Source organism: Aplidium turbinatum, chromosome 7 (genome assembly GCF_918807975.1).
Source record: "Aplidium turbinatum chromosome 7, kaAplTurb1.1, whole genome shotgun sequence".
In the NCBI taxonomy this organism is placed as follows: Eukaryota; Metazoa; Chordata; class Ascidiacea; order Aplousobranchia; family Polyclinidae; genus Aplidium; species Aplidium turbinatum.
Genome location: NC_137478.1, coordinates 4,501,322 through 4,517,926, shown reverse-complemented (window position 1 = coordinate 4,517,926; position 16,605 = coordinate 4,501,322). Strand labels below are relative to the sequence as shown.

The following is a 16,605-nucleotide window of genomic DNA, read 5'->3' as shown; positions in this document are numbered from 1 at the left end:
TCCCTGTTCCCCAGCGGCCGGAGTGGAAACTGGCTGGTTCCTTTGGATTGAATAGGAAGGCAAGATGGTTTGTAGAGGTCCAGTCAGCCAGCAATTCTATGTCGCTGCTTGTTTTGCTGTAGCCCCAGTCGATAATCTGGCTTGAAATCTCCAAGTTGAAATTGCCAGTGTAGAGACTGGGGGATGGGAACGTTGGAAGGGATTGTGGCAACATTCGCGAGGGTGGGGTCTTGTAGATGTTGTCGATGTTGTAGTCTGAGATACAAATGCACATTGCACACCCACTCAATCTCGGCATCAGTTGGAGATTGGTCGACAAAGGTCCACTTCAGGCTCTCATGCACAAACATGGCAATGCCGTGCTTTCTGCTTAAGGTAGACCTGGCTAGCGTGTAGTTGGGATATATTAGCTAGCCTATCTGCAGAGGTGCAGTGGGTCTCTTGAGGATGACGAGTGCCCGGTTGGTATGGGCAAGCTGCTCCATAACTTTGACCTTGCTTGTTGTGTAGCCTTCTATGTTGAGCTGCAGAATGGTGGGGCTTCTGAACTTGTCCATTACCCCTTGCAGCTGTGCTGTCCGGGTAGAGGCTCTTGGTTGACAAGTTTCGTTTGGCATCTGCTTGGGTGCACAGCACATGTTACCCACAGGATGGGGCACGAGGAGCCACTTGTCGTCCATCCACTGATTCATTCATTCATTCATAGCTTGTCACGCCAGTGTCGGAGCCAGGTAAGAACATTGTTTGTAATGTTTTTGAGGTCGTTATCATCACATGAAGGGCTAAGGGCCTAAGGGGGCAGTTGGTGAGGATGTGCTTCATCGTCTCTGATTGTTTAGGCCTCAATCACACATTGGGTCAGGAGTCATCTTCCATTGGAAAAGGTTGCTTTTATTTCTCCCGACTCCGCAGCAGGCTCTATTTAGGCAGCACCACTCTTTTCTCTCAAGGGTGGGAGTTTGTGGAAGACTTTCGGAAGGACTTGGGATGGCAGGATGTTGTGTCCTATCGAGCTCAGAGATCCACATTTCTAATCGTGCCTCTGCCGCGCTTGTGTGTTCCAATGCGCCGACTTTGATGAAGCTCTTGCGTGACTTGAGTCTTGTTGGAATACGTTTGTGTTTGTAGAGAGGGTAGCGTTGGTCGGATATTTGTTTTACTCTTTCCTTTTTTGTAGTGACTTCTTTTCGGATATGAGGTGGAGCTATAGTTGCTAAGTTATAGAGGTTGGAGATTGGTGTTGAACGGAGTGTGCCAGTTATGATTCTACATGCTTGGTTTAATTCGGAGTCAATCACTTTAGTGTGGCTTGACTTAGCCCATACTGGAGCGCAGTATTCAGCGGTCGAGTAACAAAGAGCCAGTGCTGTTTGCTTCAGTGTGTGCTCATCTGCTCCCCAGTTTGAGTTTCCCAGCTTTTGCAAAAGGTTATTGCAAGCAGATAATTTTTTCTTAAGTCTCAGTAGGTGTGTCTTATAGGATAGAGTCCTGTCCAGTGTTATGCCAAGATATACAGAAAATGGGGGTATATTGTAATGCAGTGTTTTCCCAATTCATGATATGTTTTTGGCTAGCCTTATGATTGTTCAAGTGAAAGCATGCTACTTGGGTTTTGGAAGGGTTTGCATTTAAGCTCCAGTACTTGTAATAGGTGGAATAGTCGGAGAGTGCTCCTGTTAAGATCTTTTCTATCACCGTTAAGTTTTTTGATTGGGTAGCTGAGCAGAGGTCGTCGGCATAAATGAAACGACGTACGTTGGGGGGTTTTGGTTGATCGTTGGTGTATATGTTAAATAAGATAGGTGCAAGGACAGAGCCTTGCGGGAGGCCATAGACGTTACATTACGTTGGGTTCCAGCGGCTTTTGCAACCATTCATATCAGTCCATCCACTGATAGTAAAATACAATGAATTGGTGTCACATTGAACTAATTCAAAGTCTTTTCTATCAGTAAATTTTAAAAGAAAATTCATAATAGAACTGTAAAAGACGAAGCTTTTCATTTTGATAAACCATTTGCCCTATTTGAATAGGTAAGTCCCAAATCATTTTTCCCATATTATTTTCGAAGAGATCTTCTTTCAGCAGTGAAAGATGAAGAAATCTAAGCTCATTAACCATGCGTTTTGCTTTCTCCTCATCACAATAAGCCCACAGTCTTTGGCGGTTAGGACTTTACCGTAAGAACTATTTCCTAATAATTTCCATTTGGAAGCGATGATGGCCTCATCTGGGTGAGAATCACCTTGACGTCTGGCTTCTGCCACCGTCTCACCAAACTGCTTGAAACACACCTCTGCTCTGTATTGGATGACTGCATACAGACTCTCGTCATTTCTAAGCCATGTTTCAAATACCACTTTTAAAGAGGTGTTAGAATCAAGATATCGGTTCCAAAATAGAATTCCTACCTTCCTACCAAAGTACGCCTCGGCTGTTTTAACAACCCATGCTCTTTTAAATACTCAGCCATGTGATCTCCAACATCCTCATTGCTCACTTCTGTGTTTTGAATATCGGCTGAAAATTCTCAAATCTCTTCTCCAAATGTGTGGGGACTCGGATGTCACAGCGAAGGAAGCCAAACAGGCTCTCATTCATCGATTTGATGGACATTTTCTTTTGTTAACTTAAGGACCTTTGTAAGCTGCACTTTCTGTATAAAAGCCCTCACATCTGGCTTTCTTAAATTCTCCTTTCACCAAACACAACCCCATATAACTACAACTGTTAAGCCCATCTCCCGTAATTCATGACTCCTGTTCCCAGTTCTCTCTCGTGTCTCTGTTTGTGACATAAAATGTGACATTAGATACCTCTTGTAAGACCCATTGTGAATCACTTCTAGACTTTAAAGTAAAATCCCCAATATCTGTTGAATATCTCATCAAGAAAGCAAATGAAATCAACGGTGTTAACCCTCCAAAATTCATCACTAAACAAATCAGATGGGGTTGAGATGGAGTTTCAACCTCCTCAAACAAGTCAAAAGTCTCGCAGAGGCATTGGCCGTCACATCCTCCATGTTCACATCTCTTAGGATCCCATTCATCAGCAGTTTGAAGGGGGCTTCGATGCTTTTTTCTTTATGAGGAGGAATTAAATCAAATTCCTCATCACTTTCCTCCACATCAAATATTGAAGAAGGGATCAAAGACGTGCATCTTTTGCGATTGGATAGGTCAAATCTTTCAAAAACACCTTCATCTTTAGGGGTTGAGCCTGGAATTCATAGTATAGGGATCGCCAACTCGGCTGGATATCTGACAAGCGGAGTGTAAAAGTGTTGCCAGATTTTTTTAATTTTTAGAAAAACTAATTTGTTGGTACTTTTAAAGAGTAGTGGTTGCCCAAAGCTTGTCCATTTAAAACTAACCTGAAAGTTAAAGTTGTCGCAAAATTGAGAAAGTAGTTTGTAGTTGTTTTACTTTGCAATAACAATGTGAATTGTGAATTCATGTATAAAATTTAAATAAAACTTTTAAAGAGAGGTTAAATTTGCAAAAAATAGGATAGTTTGATAAGTGAATAATAAAATTGTTTTAGATTAGCTTTAAAATAGTTACTTACGGGAAAGTTTTGGGCGACTACCTCTTTAAAAATGCCAAAATAATATTTTTTCTAAAAATTTATTAAATATCTTGCAACACTTTTACACTCCGCTCGTCAGATATCCAGCCGAGTTGGCGATCTCTATATTATGAATCCCTGGTTGAGCTATCTAGAGGGATAATATGTCTTTGGCGATCGGATTCATATTCACTATCTTCATCATCACTATCAATCGGTTTGAAGTGTTGAGGGTAAAAGCCCTTTTGAAGATCATCATCCCCTCATCACACACTGAAGCTTTTCATAAGACATTCTTTTCGCAAGTATTCCTTTTGTGTTTAAATACAAACATCAGAGTAAAAAAGGGTAAAGTGATGTCATGCGACCAACAAATGATAAATCGTGTTCCAACAGCACTTGTATTTCATCTGCTCACTTTTTATAGAACACAAGCTTCCTGTCAATATCTTATTTGAAACTTCCTGATTCAAATAAAACGTAAAAGCAACATCAAATCAACAGTACTTTTTTAGTTCTGAAATCAACATAAAATCTCCCTCTCAAATATACAGACAAATGTGCTCACAATAAACAGGAAGCTAAAATGTCCAATGTGCTCACAACATTCGAAAAAAATGTGCTCGTGCACAACTGCACATAATATTGGCTCATCTGTACACAATACACCACCAACATTATTGTTTTAACAGTTGCTGCACAAATAAATTCTTGAATACAAATCACAAGCACAGTGCGATTATTTCCATTCAAACAGTTAATGCTTAATTGGTTCATTCGCCAAGCTGATCCACCAAGCCTTGTTGGGTGTGTCAGTTCATATACAACGTCTTCTGTAAGAAAAGCTGCAGTATCATCCTCATTGGTTGATATGTTGAGCGGCATTCACAGTTTTTCACCTGGCCATCAATGATTTTCTGGAAATACATTCTCATATTCATTGCCATCAACTATAGCAACGTCGCGAGTAACCACTTACCCTTTAACTGCCATGTGCCTTTTAAAGAGCCCAAACCCTAAAACAAAGTACACTATTTGCAATTGAGTAAAAACATGGTTTTTACGTTTTTGGAAAGATAAATAGTTGTGCTTTCTGAAAGTTGAAAAAAATACTAGGTTTGTATTTGATTTGTTTTTTATATTTTCAATTTTACAAGAAGGAAAAAAATACATTTTTTGAAAATAACACATATTCAGTTTTTTCTTGGTATTTCGATAGCTGTTGAATTTCCAAAGATGCAATCCATTACAAAAAAGTTCTACACAAAATTATCTTTACTTTGATATGCATTACTTTTCAATATGTATACCTCTAGTTCTCGCAAACTCGGCTGCTTTTCTTCTTTCTTTTAATCGCTTTATAGCTGTAGCATTAGACATACTTGTTGAACTTACTGAGATAACTCCCATACCATGAAACGTGCCTTTTCCTGTGAGTGTTACCAGATTATGGTCGTCGTTATCTGCAACCCACTGGCAGAAGTTATTTTCATCACATTCGATTGTTTCTACAGCTGAGTTTTCGACTGCAGATTGTTTTTACCTTAGAACTTCACTAGAGTAGAAGGTATTGATAACCATGCTTATACAATAGTTGGTTTATCAGTCATTTAGATGCAAATAACTTTTCCAGCTGCACCCCCAGTCCGAATACAATAGGACACAAAACTGATCTTGGCCTCGCTGCTTAAGGGATAGCCTACATTGACGATTGCTCACTTGCTTCAGTGTTGATAGCACGATATGAGCCAGGAGAAGTAGTAAGCTCTCAGGGACCCATTCCTTGTTCGTTTTGATGTTTTCAATATCATGTATGGTGGGACTGGGATATACAGTACATCAATCGATTTATTTAACTCTTTGAGTTCAGCCTTGATTATCTTAGTAGCAGGTGTGACGATGTCTTCCTTTGTTTCTTGGGTTTTCATTTGGTATAGAAAATATGGCGCCATGTCTCGAAAGCAAACTACATTCGCTCTTCCAGGCAGCTCAGTGAAATAAATGTGTTCTGTAGTGATGTTTTAGCTTTTCTCGCAGACTTTTCTCAGAGTGTATTCTATCGTGTCCAGCTAACCGTTCCATTTCCATACCAAGTTTTTTAAGAGAATACAGTTCGCAGTCACTTTTTTCTTCCAACCAGCTACAAAGTCTATCGAATGCAGTCAACATTTCTAAATATTCATAGGTCTTTCTTTTTGCTTTGTAGGCTATCCTTTTGAGTAGCACAAAAATCACAGTAGTCATGCACAGTTGCACACTGCATGATACAATGTCTCTTCTGCCACGCGGTTTACACAACTTTCTAGGCGTGCCAATACAGTTTTGCCCCAAGAATCATATCTTTCTCTACCCTTTCCTACAATATTAGATCTGAGGGGTAGTGTCATGACATTTGTACTTTTATCTCTATATTTGTGCTTTAAATCAACAGGTTCAGCATACAAAAAGTAATGTAGCTTCCAGTTGAAGGTTATGTCCAAAGATGATCGTAATTTCTGAACTGGAAATGTTCCATCAGTCGATTTTTACGTTTATCTACAAACTTTCTATGACAGTCATGATGCACAAATACATGTTCGACCCCTTGTAAGTATGTGGTCAGCTTTTTCGATCTGCACTAATTTTTATCAAGGTATTCAAGCCTTTACTGTCTACTTGAACAGAAGGTGTAGGTGCGGTAAATTCACCTTCGCACAACACACATTTTGATGAATTGCGCCATCTAAACAAATAAAATATTGATTTGTCTTTTGCCATATGGCGAGTAAAGTTTTACACACATATAGAAATAAGCCGAAACAAACTATAAGAGTACAATGAAGAAGAGGAATCATGCTTACCAAAGTTATATGACAATTTCACCGCCAAATTTTGTCTTTGCAGCTTTGCACAACCAATACAAAATTAATTTAATTTTTATTTGCTAAATATATCTAAAAGATATTAAAGAAAGCATATTCTGACAATAACAAGCAACAGAGCAACTGTCTTCAATCGAATTTTATTTTAAGCGGCAACATAACATTCGAATATCTTATCCTGAAATACTCCAATACATAAATAAGTTACATTGATTCCAAAACATTCATCTACTAATTAATGATAAAACATGCGCTTTCGTTAGAAGTTTAAATCTTAACTTATGACAGTTCCATGAATCATAACATCAAAAGTGGGCACTTTTGGACCACAGTTCTTTTGTAAAAGTGATTTAACATTAAATTATCTTTTCAATGAGGTATAAAACATCAATTTTAGACGATTTCGAATTTTTGGCCTATGGGAGCTGCTGCCATTATGGAAAATGGCCAAAACTCACTATTCCCAAAGGGAATCATGGGGCTTTTCTTGGTGACTCCACATCATCAATAGAACCACCTGGCAAAGTTTCAGCTTAATATTATTATTTTTTCGGGTTTGATCATTTTTTTAAGTTCAGCGACTGGACTGTAATTAAAGAATTGCTAATAGTAAAACAAAACTACGATGCTAGATATGGCGCTGCAAAATGTTTCAGCTGTAGGACAATACTCACACATAAAATCGTTTGTAGCTCAAAATTTTCAAATGGTAACACTCGTTATAACACATTTTTAGAAAGCTTGAGACTTGCCTGACACCTAGAGGCTAAACTTGAAGCATGTGGAAGATTTTTTTACTTTTTGAAAAGATCTAAAAAATGCACTAAAGTTTTTGTAGTACGACAGCAATTATGGTTATAAGAATACAAGTAAAATACACAAAATCTGTCAGCATATTCAAAAAGACAGTGAAAAATATAACTACTTTTATGTTTTGACTTTTTTTCTGGAAGTTACCGTTATCGAGATATGGGGGCTTAAAGTTAAAGACCCGTTTCAGTCAAGATCTAAAAAAAAGTCCAAAAAGAGCATGGCCGTTAAAGGGTTATGACAAGGAAGAAAGAGAAACATGAGCTATAAGAAAAGAAAGTGAATTTTTGAAACGGGAAATCAAAGTTTCTTATATCTATGGTCAATTGGTCATGTTTTAGAACTAGAATTATGTTTACTCATTTTTACAAGCATAAGGTAACAGGGTTGCCGAATAAACAAACCACAAACATGAAAAATACATAAGGAACGGAGGATCACGCAGCCGAAACACTAAATTTTAGCAATAGATAATAACCTTCAGTCTGATAGTGCATTTCCAAGTCCATTTCAAAATATCAATCATCCAAACTATGACAATGGACATTCAAACCAATAAATTTTAAACCAGTTAATCAAAATAAAGATGTAAATTATATTATTTTTTATGAAACAAGCCTGGAATCAAACTAAACTTTCAAATGTTATTTAGTCCTATTTATTTGTCATGTAGATGTCTATCCTGTTTAGAAATGCTAGTCGTAAAAATTATCATTAATGCAAGCTGAGTATGGTAGACTAATCTTTCGCAATATGACTTACTGGTTTTTCTTAGCAAATGAGCGCTCATTCAATTCATTCATGATTGGAAAAAAAATGATGTATGCCCCCCCCCACCCCCTTTGAGAAAATTCTGCGTACGCTACTGTCTGCAGACGTTCGGTTGTAGGCTTAATCGTCATCAGACGTTGTAAATCAACGTAAAAATGATAAATCTTGCTTTCTGGAGAATTTCTTCAACAAAGCTCAGTCCCCACACTGTGTGTACAGCGATAAAGAAATTACGTTGTATTGATCTGAACTTATTGGAATAGACTGAATCTAAATTGCGTTTTTCCTTTTGTGTTCGTTTTGAACTTGAAAGGTTCACTTTTTCTACCATTCTTCACTCCACGGTTAGAAATCATGTCAGGACATTTGGTTAAGATTTAGTGCTGCAGCATTTGGTTTCGACATTATTGAACCATCTATTTTACGTTGACAATAGAATAGTACGCGTGCACAGCAATTTAAAATCAAAATTTCTTTTATTTGTTCCTTTTACGTGCTTTTTACTTGTTTTTTTTTATTCTAATAAATGTATTTCTTACATGGCCTTGCTAAAGATGATGATGTCATAGCGAAATCGATTCTTCATAAATAATGATAAGAGATCAGCTTGTTGAGAAAATGCTAGTATTCGATGAATGCAATTAGCACTGGTCTACGATTTTAGCCCAGAATGTTATATTACAAACTACGTTTACATTGACAGTTTTGGTAGCGTGAGCAGCGTTTTCTTGAGAGTGGAGACGAGAATGTAGAGACTAAAGGTAATTTTACCTCGGTACCAATAAAATCTTCGGGTTCCAACTTCCAAATCAAGACCCTTTTAAGAAAACCGCATGGTATCCAAAAAATACAAGTCGGGCGTTTAATTGAAATGGGTTTACGTACCAGTCCTGTGCGGTGTAGTCAAAGAGACAAGACTGGAGTTGTTAATTGTTCGACTTGCAGCAAATTGTCGCTGCAAGTCGAACACGCCAAGTTGTGCCTCGTGAGACACCATGGTGAGGCGAAGTGAGACTTTGGGTACGGTAGTGTCTGTCTGTAGATGGTAAGTGATTAATCTGTCCGGTGTCAAACTAAGGACAATGGGTTTGTGCATGGGCTAGTGACGTAACCAAGGAGGAGATTGTCCCCCTTCCAAAAATGCAGCAAATGGATCTGGTTGCCACCACTGCTTCTGCATCCTGATAGAAGGAAAAAGATTTCTCGCTGTCATCTTTGGTTTGCCGCATTTTGTTGTAAAGGAGAGTTATCAGCTTTGTTTGTATTTGTGAAGTTGTTCTGACAAGGCCGTGATGCCTAGCTAAGCGTCATCTTAACCGTTTGTCCTGTGGAGGGGACGATAGAGGCTTGGCACCTTTCAATCCAATATTACTAAAGAACTACACGATCGGCACCTTTGAAATTTTATGGCTTTTCCTAAAAGTTATTCAAGTGTATATTTCGCGGCAAATGACGTTGCTGTTACTTTTAGAGATATAATACGATTTTCATAAAATACTCTGATAATTTAGCTAGTTGTTATTGATTTTAAATTATAGCCTACCGATTAATAAGATTACTGAGCATCGCCCTGCGTGGAACTTTGGCGCAGATAACTCATGAGATGGTTTTTTGTAAAGCATTCAACCATAATAATTACGCCTTTTGTTTGCAAATTCGAGTTTTGAGTTGCTCTGATTAATGTTATCACATCTAAGTTTTTTCTTTAAAATTGTCGAAAAACATATGATTAACCAATAACCATGCTGAAAAAGATGGGATTTCACATTGTTTTCTATGGCCAATACATTTTGTTTCTAACTTAAAAGAATCAACAGCACGAAAACTCAATTTATCTCATAATTATTTTATTAGCTGACTCTTATCACATGTCATCTACAGTATCTAATTTATTTAAATTAATTCTAAATGAAATAGCCTAATCCAGTAGGCTATCATGTGATCTGTAAAAAGAATATAAATGATAATGCTGTAATTTATTGAAACGCCTTCTCGATTTAACGCAGTGGGCTACCGTAGCCTACATACTACTTAGAAACAAAAAGAAATATAATAAGTAGGCTAAGCCTAAATAAAGAAATGAGGTAAGGAAGCCATGTAGCCGATTCATTGTGAAGTGGCATAACAACAAGCCCTGCGTGGTCGTATTAGAGGAATTGAGCCATGACTTCAGGCTTTAGATAGCCTTTGATTTAGCGAGGTTTAAGACTTGAGTTTTTATTTCTGCTATTCAAATAGCATCTAAATTGTTTGCTTGAAGTTTTAAATCTCGCCAAAATCAAAGGCTGTTAAAAGCTTAAAGTCATGGCTCAATTCCCCTCATACGACTGCACAGGGCTTGCGTCAGTTAATTAATTTTCACAAAAACTATTTACAGTAAAAGATTTTCTATCTTGTTATGCCATTTGACAATGAATCGACTACATGGCTTCCTTTCCCATTTCTTCATTTAGGCTCAGATTGCAAGAAAAGCTATAAAACCTAAGGCAAATTTGCAAAATTTTTCTGGGAAAGCATGCCCCCAACCCCCCCTAGACTGGCTATGACCCTCCCTCCATTGCATGTCTACGAAAATCAACCAGGATACGCCACTGATATTTTGGACACCACTGTGTATATAGAGACAGTGGCAAGAAAATAAAATGTTCCAAAAATTTAGCTACATTTTAAGCAAGACAGCCTATCCACCTTGTAATGTATTCGTTCCAAAGACGCTCGTAAAATACGAGACTGGATTTTTTAATCCCGCCCTAATGAATGGCTTATAAACTCAGCCGCTAAATATCGCACATTTGAGAAAATTGATATACCTACGTGGTCAAAGGCTTTCGTTATTTTTTGTAATCATTGAGATAAAATTTTGGTAGAGAGGTGATTTTTTTAACTATAGAAAAATAAAACTTAACAACCAGACAGCATTTAACATAATAACATAGAAATGAGCTAAAAATTACAAACGTTTTTGGCCATGCTCAATTACTCGTGTTAGCCCTTTTCAAGTAACCAACTGACTGATGTTCTTCATTAATTGAAATTACAGATCTGATCTACATGCACAAAATCGAAACAAGAAACGCATAAAAATGAAACGGCAAGGCAGAGGAGAGGCAAAATTACATGACGCTTAATTGCCTAGAAAAAAACACAAATCAATGACGCAAAATTACGTGAAGACATTTAGCAGATAGGAGGCGCCTGCGGCAAACAGCTGCTTATTGAGGCGAGGATTGCAAGATTTTGCATGGATGAAATGATAATTAAATGGATGGAAAGAATAATTCCCCGGCAACAACACTTCAACAATCGGAAACTTTACTCTGTCGATCTCAGCAACCGCGGCCCTCCGTTAAAAGCCTCTACAGTCTACAACAAGGGTTACCAACCGGTGGTACGCGCCTACGCGGGTGCTTTTCAGGTGGTACGCGAGCAGCTCTCCGTTGCATGCGATATGTAGTAATATTGTCAAATAAAGTAGGCCTATTGCAACAATTATTTAATTTTGAGTTTCTAAAATATGCGAACAACACTTTTATTTCTTTCCGTACTAAATTCTCTGCACTCAGTAAGCTACTTTTGTCGATCTTGCTCCCTGCTGTCATTGTTATTAATACAATGCTGCTGTGCGAACTTAATGGTGTCTGTGACGAAACTATTACATGTGCAATGTGGTCTGTGCAATTGCAGAATTGCGTTTATTCTGATGTTGGTTTTCCGACGTGTAGTGACTGAATCCTGAACAGCATTACATTTTATCTAAATATTTGAAAATGTCGAAGCGAAAGTATAGCGCAGATTAGATTAAGTATGGCTTCATTGCTATTCAACATCGTGGAGATACCTCAGTGCGTGATCTGTATGAAAACCCTTTCAAATGCAGCTTTGAAACCAAATTTGCTTAAGCGGCATCTTGAGTCCAATCATGCAGATAAAATGAATCGAGATGAGAGTTATTTTGAGCGACTTGGGGAGAACGTGAAGCGACAGCGCATGGATCACACAGGCCAGTTTTACCGAAATAATACCGGAATTGTGAAAGCATCCTATGAAGTATCTCTTCTGGTGGCCCAAAACAAAAAAGCTCATGTCATTGCGGAGTCACTTGTTTTGCCAGCAGCAAAGATATTAGTCAGAAATTTGATTGGAGAAGATTCAGCGACAAAGTTGGATAGTGTATCGCTTTCTAACAATACTGTGAAACGACGCATCGAGGAAATGTCAGTTGATATCACTGACCAAGTGATTGCAGGAGTAAGAGATTCGAAGTTTGGATTTGCCTTACAACTTGATGAATCCACAGATGTCACAAACTGCTGCCAACTGCTTGTCTACGTCCGCTTTACACAGAACGATTCTGTAAAAACGGAATTATTGTTGAATCATGAGGTGTCTACTACATCAAAAGGAAAAGATACTTTCAACTCTTTGGATAATTTTTTCAAGGAAAATGAACTGGATTGGGGAAATCTTGTGGGATGTACGACAGATGGGGCTCCTTCTATGCTCGGTAGAAAGTCTGGATTCCAAGCCCATGTCAAAGCTGTGTCACCTCGCGTTATAAGTGTTCACTGTTTCATACACAGGTTTGCTCTTTGCACAAAGGTTCTTCCTGCAAAGTTTTTAATGTGCTTGAACAGGGTAGTCAAAATCGAAAAATTTTTTAAAACATCAGCTTTAAATACTCGATTGTGAAGGTTCGGATTGTGAAGGTTCTTTGTGAAGATCTCGGCTCAGACCACACTTGTTTCCTGCATCACACAAAAGTGCGCTGGCTCTCTCGAGGAAATACAACTAAGCCTCTTTTTGAAATGAGGAATGAATCACTTTTATTTTTCTAACAGAAAGACCATGAATTTCAAAACGATCTGGAGGACGAGGAATTCATTGCAAGATTGGCTTATTAGTCAGATATATTTGAAGCTTTCAATCATTTAAATATGTCCCTTCAAGGGCAAAACTGTACTGTCGTAAACTTTGTTTCAAAACTGGGAGCTTTTATCCGAAAGGTGGAATTTTGGAGGAAAAATGTGGAAAACGAGCGCTACGGTATGTTTAAATTTCTGTCAGCTCTTGAAATGGAAATCAGTGATGACTTTTTTAGAGAAATTACCCAGCACCTCTCGCTGCTAACTGCTGAATTGCAGCATTACTTTCCAGATGCCACAAGCTGCCCATACATCACAGATCCTTTTTCAGTGGACCCAGCCGACCTACCTGTCGGTACAGGGGAACAAGAGGAACTGATAGACATGCAGAAGGATCAGACAGCAAAAAAACAACGCAAAGAATGTTCTGCAATAAACTTCTGGCTTAGTATGGCTTCTTCGTACCAACGCTAGCTTCCCACGCTGTTCCACAACTACTGATTATTCCTTCTACTTAGGAATGCGAGCAGGGATTTTCTATTCTTATGAACATCAAATCAAAAAATCGAAACCGACCAAGTGCCCCTGGAGTGGACATGACTTCAGATGTGCTATTAGCAAAGTTATGCCACGCATCGATCAACTGATGAAAGATAAACAAAAACAAAAATCTCATTACATTTAGTTGTATTGTGTTTGTGTTTAGTTGTGTTATTTTCTTTGTTATTCTGATGCGTTCTGTGCTGTGTGGTGTAATGGACTCTGTGATGTTTTGTTTGTAATTTTGCTACTTTCGCTGACTTTACATCCAGATTCATCATCTTAATATTGGATCAAATTAGTTGTTTTGAAAATAGTGGTACGTGTTGACAATCCGTGGTGGCTAAGTGGTACGAGAACATAAAAAGGTTGGGAACCCCTGGTCTACAAGTATGCTAAACTACCGGAAATAACCTATCAAGGCTTTGTTAGTCCGAGGATAAAGATTCAAAACTAAACCAAACCAACTGTCGAAAACGTTTTACCAGAAAAAATCCTCTTTTTAAACCATTTCGATGAAGCTAAACGTAGATCCGTGTGAGCACCATAAGGACGGGCCGTTTCGAATAGTTGAGGATTCGAATCTCTTCTAGAATTATTATATCGAATCTAGAATATCGAATCCAATTCGATATATTTTCGTCAAAGAAAATGACGTAAACGTGAAATAAAGTGCTTTGTTGGGTTACAAATTATGCCCATTAAAACGTAAAACAATTGCTATCAGTGTTTACAACTTTCCAAACCTTTTCTTGTTAAACGATGTATCAATTTGACTGTGGCTAGCCTTGTAAACTAATATGTAATGTGGAGACTCATGCAATAGTCGCTGTTCCAGTACCTCGGCGTTTAACAGCACGACAAACGACATCCACTGACAAAATTTTATTTTGCTCCACTTGATACAACAGTCATTCAGACTAAGTGAAACAAAGCAATCAGTAACGAATTTTATATTAATTTACCGTCTGCAAACGTTGAAACGGGTAGTTTTGCTAGTGCGTCACGCAAGAAAAATGCGGATTAATTTTGGTTTTGAACTGTTAGTGAACCAAAAGATGTTTGTCGTATCCAGGCTTTCACCGGTGGTTGAAGATTTAGATTAAGTGGACGGGAAGGCAAGGAAGCCAATCTTCGTGTCCACCTTCAGGCATGCCTTTAAGTGTTCTGCCACAGACACAGCCGCATGCTCTTAAGCGGTGTCAAACCGGCGCCCTTTCGGTTGCCGTTCCAGGGTTCTCACCACTCGGCTATGCAGCCAACCAAAAGATCATCGCACCAAAATAGCTGCCGCACTATTGGATGCAGTGGTGTGGACCAAATACTATCCAGCACGTTGCATCACCGGTCTTCCTATCATATTTTTACTGAGACAAAATCATTGCCGACGTAAAATGACGGAATGTGGAGTGACGTTAGCAATTGCCAAGTAAAGATTTTGAACACATTTATTTGCCATGATTCAAACTACACTTTCAAATTTAATGATTTCTCGGCAATTCTAAACTTTATGCGCTTGTATGCTATGTGTAAAGCTCAAGAAATAAAACAACTATTGTACTTTTTGGAAAGTAGTATTCACTGCAGTCAGCAAAAACAGCCATTTCAAGCGATCAATGTTTTGATTTTTGCATTCTTATAACGTAAAATTCTACGATTGTTGCAGCCAATCTTTTTGGGGCTTAAACTTTTGGGGCCGCATGAAACAATGACGTAAAGTTGTCTAGTCTAGGTAATAATAGCGTTAATAGACGTCGTTTATTCAGGCAACAGTTGTGAGTATGTTTGCACTAAGAGCGTCATCGGGAGTCTTAATTGCCCATTTTGTTGACCTAGTTGTGTTTGAATATTGAATTCAATGGTTTTGAACTTTCCTTTCAAGACGGCGCTGTTTTTGATGATATCGACCACTCATGTTAGGAGTTGAAATTTTCTCTTTGCACATGACCATTCATCATTATGTTCCTTCCTTGTATTGAGGGTTGGATAATGAATACAATGCGCCATTGTTCTCGACCATGAGCTGTTCGTAACTTACTTTCATAACTTAATTTTGTTCATTTAGTGATGTTTGATGTCCAAATCATTCTTGGTCTGCCTTTGTTTCTTTTACCATTTATCTTTCCTTCTATTAATGATCTTTGTAACGAGTTTTGCCTTATTGTGTGTCCGAAATACTTCAATTTTCTTCTTTTGACTATTTGTAAAAGAATTTTACTTGAATTGAATTTGGATAATACTTTATCGTTAGTGATTTTTTGTTTCCATGAAATTTTTAACATTTGCCTGTATGACCAGAGCTCGAAGGCATCGATCCGTATTTCCATTTTTTGTGATACTGTCCCAGTTTCAGAATTGTATAAAAGGGTCGACCAGATATAGCATTTTAGCACAAAACTGGAAGCTTTTTCGCTTCAACAATTGCTGCCGGACATCAGCTCTTTTTACAACGTTTGCAGACGTTGAATCAGTATAAAAAAGGGTTGATTTGCTAACTAGGTATCTGAAATCAATGTGTGTTCAAAATTTGCGTCCGCACGTTTTGCCGACGCAATTCATATGTTGTTCGACTGTATTTCGCATTTACTTTGGCAATTGCCGCCGCCAAATTCGATGACTGCATCACACTAGTTATTGAATTTGAGAATTAAAATAACAATATTGTATTAATTACCAATAGGCGTATGTTGGCTAATATAAGTTTTACTTGCGGTTCTCCTGAAGGTTCAGCTTTACCGTTTTTAGAAGCAAACGTAGTCTTGTCTAACGTCTGTATAAACCAAATGTTTTTAACTACATAAATTTGTCGTTTTCTTGCAAAGTCAAACAGTTTAGCATTGCAGAATAAGGTTAAGTCAAGCACTGAAATCGTCGCTTTACTCAATATTTCTTTACTTGATTTATTCAATATTTTTTTGGTCGTTTCACAAATGTCATAGATCAGGGGTCACCAACCTTTTTTGCATGCGGGCCACTTTGGCACTAAGGAGAGCTGTGACGGGCCGCACTAATAAAATTTTAGGTAGGTTGACTCTTATGCTAGAAATGAACGCATTTCGTACCCAGTATTCAGCGTTACATGTTCTTACTATTTATCTTAGAATACCGCAGCAACAAAATTAGTCGAACAACGCTACCGCCAGGCCAAGCTCCTTTAACAACACTTTTGACTTCTTTAACAATGTCTAAT

General features: G+C 38.1%; 1 protein-coding gene and 1 pseudogene across 1 annotated transcript; both read left to right on the top strand.

Annotated features, from left to right (window-relative positions):
- Positions 1 to 11,817: 11,817 nt before the first annotated feature.
- Positions 11,818 to 12,914, top strand: LOC145774564 (zinc finger BED domain-containing protein 5-like). The gene is made up of 2 exons (XM_082585831.1): positions 11,818 to 12,648; positions 12,852 to 12,914. The coding sequence occupies exons 1-2, from the start codon at positions 11,818 to 11,820 to the stop codon at positions 12,912 to 12,914; spliced, it is 894 nt and encodes a 297-aa protein (XP_082441957.1).
- A 144-nt stretch (positions 12,915 to 13,058) lies between these two features.
- LOC145774563 (zinc finger BED domain-containing protein 5-like) lies at positions 13,059 to 13,560 on the top strand (annotated as a pseudogene).
- Positions 13,561 to 16,605: the final 3,045 nt, after the last annotated feature.

Bases quoted from the DNA above. Each gene is read 5' to 3' on its own strand.
- LOC145774564 (XM_082585831.1), top strand. From the start codon at position 11,818: ATGGCTTCATTGCTATTCAACATCGTGGAGATACCTCAGTGCGTGATC. The intron at 12,649-12,851 runs GTAGTCAAAATC...TTTTTCTAACAG, and splicing joins TTTTAATGTGCTTGAACAGG to AAAGACCATGAATTTCAAAA.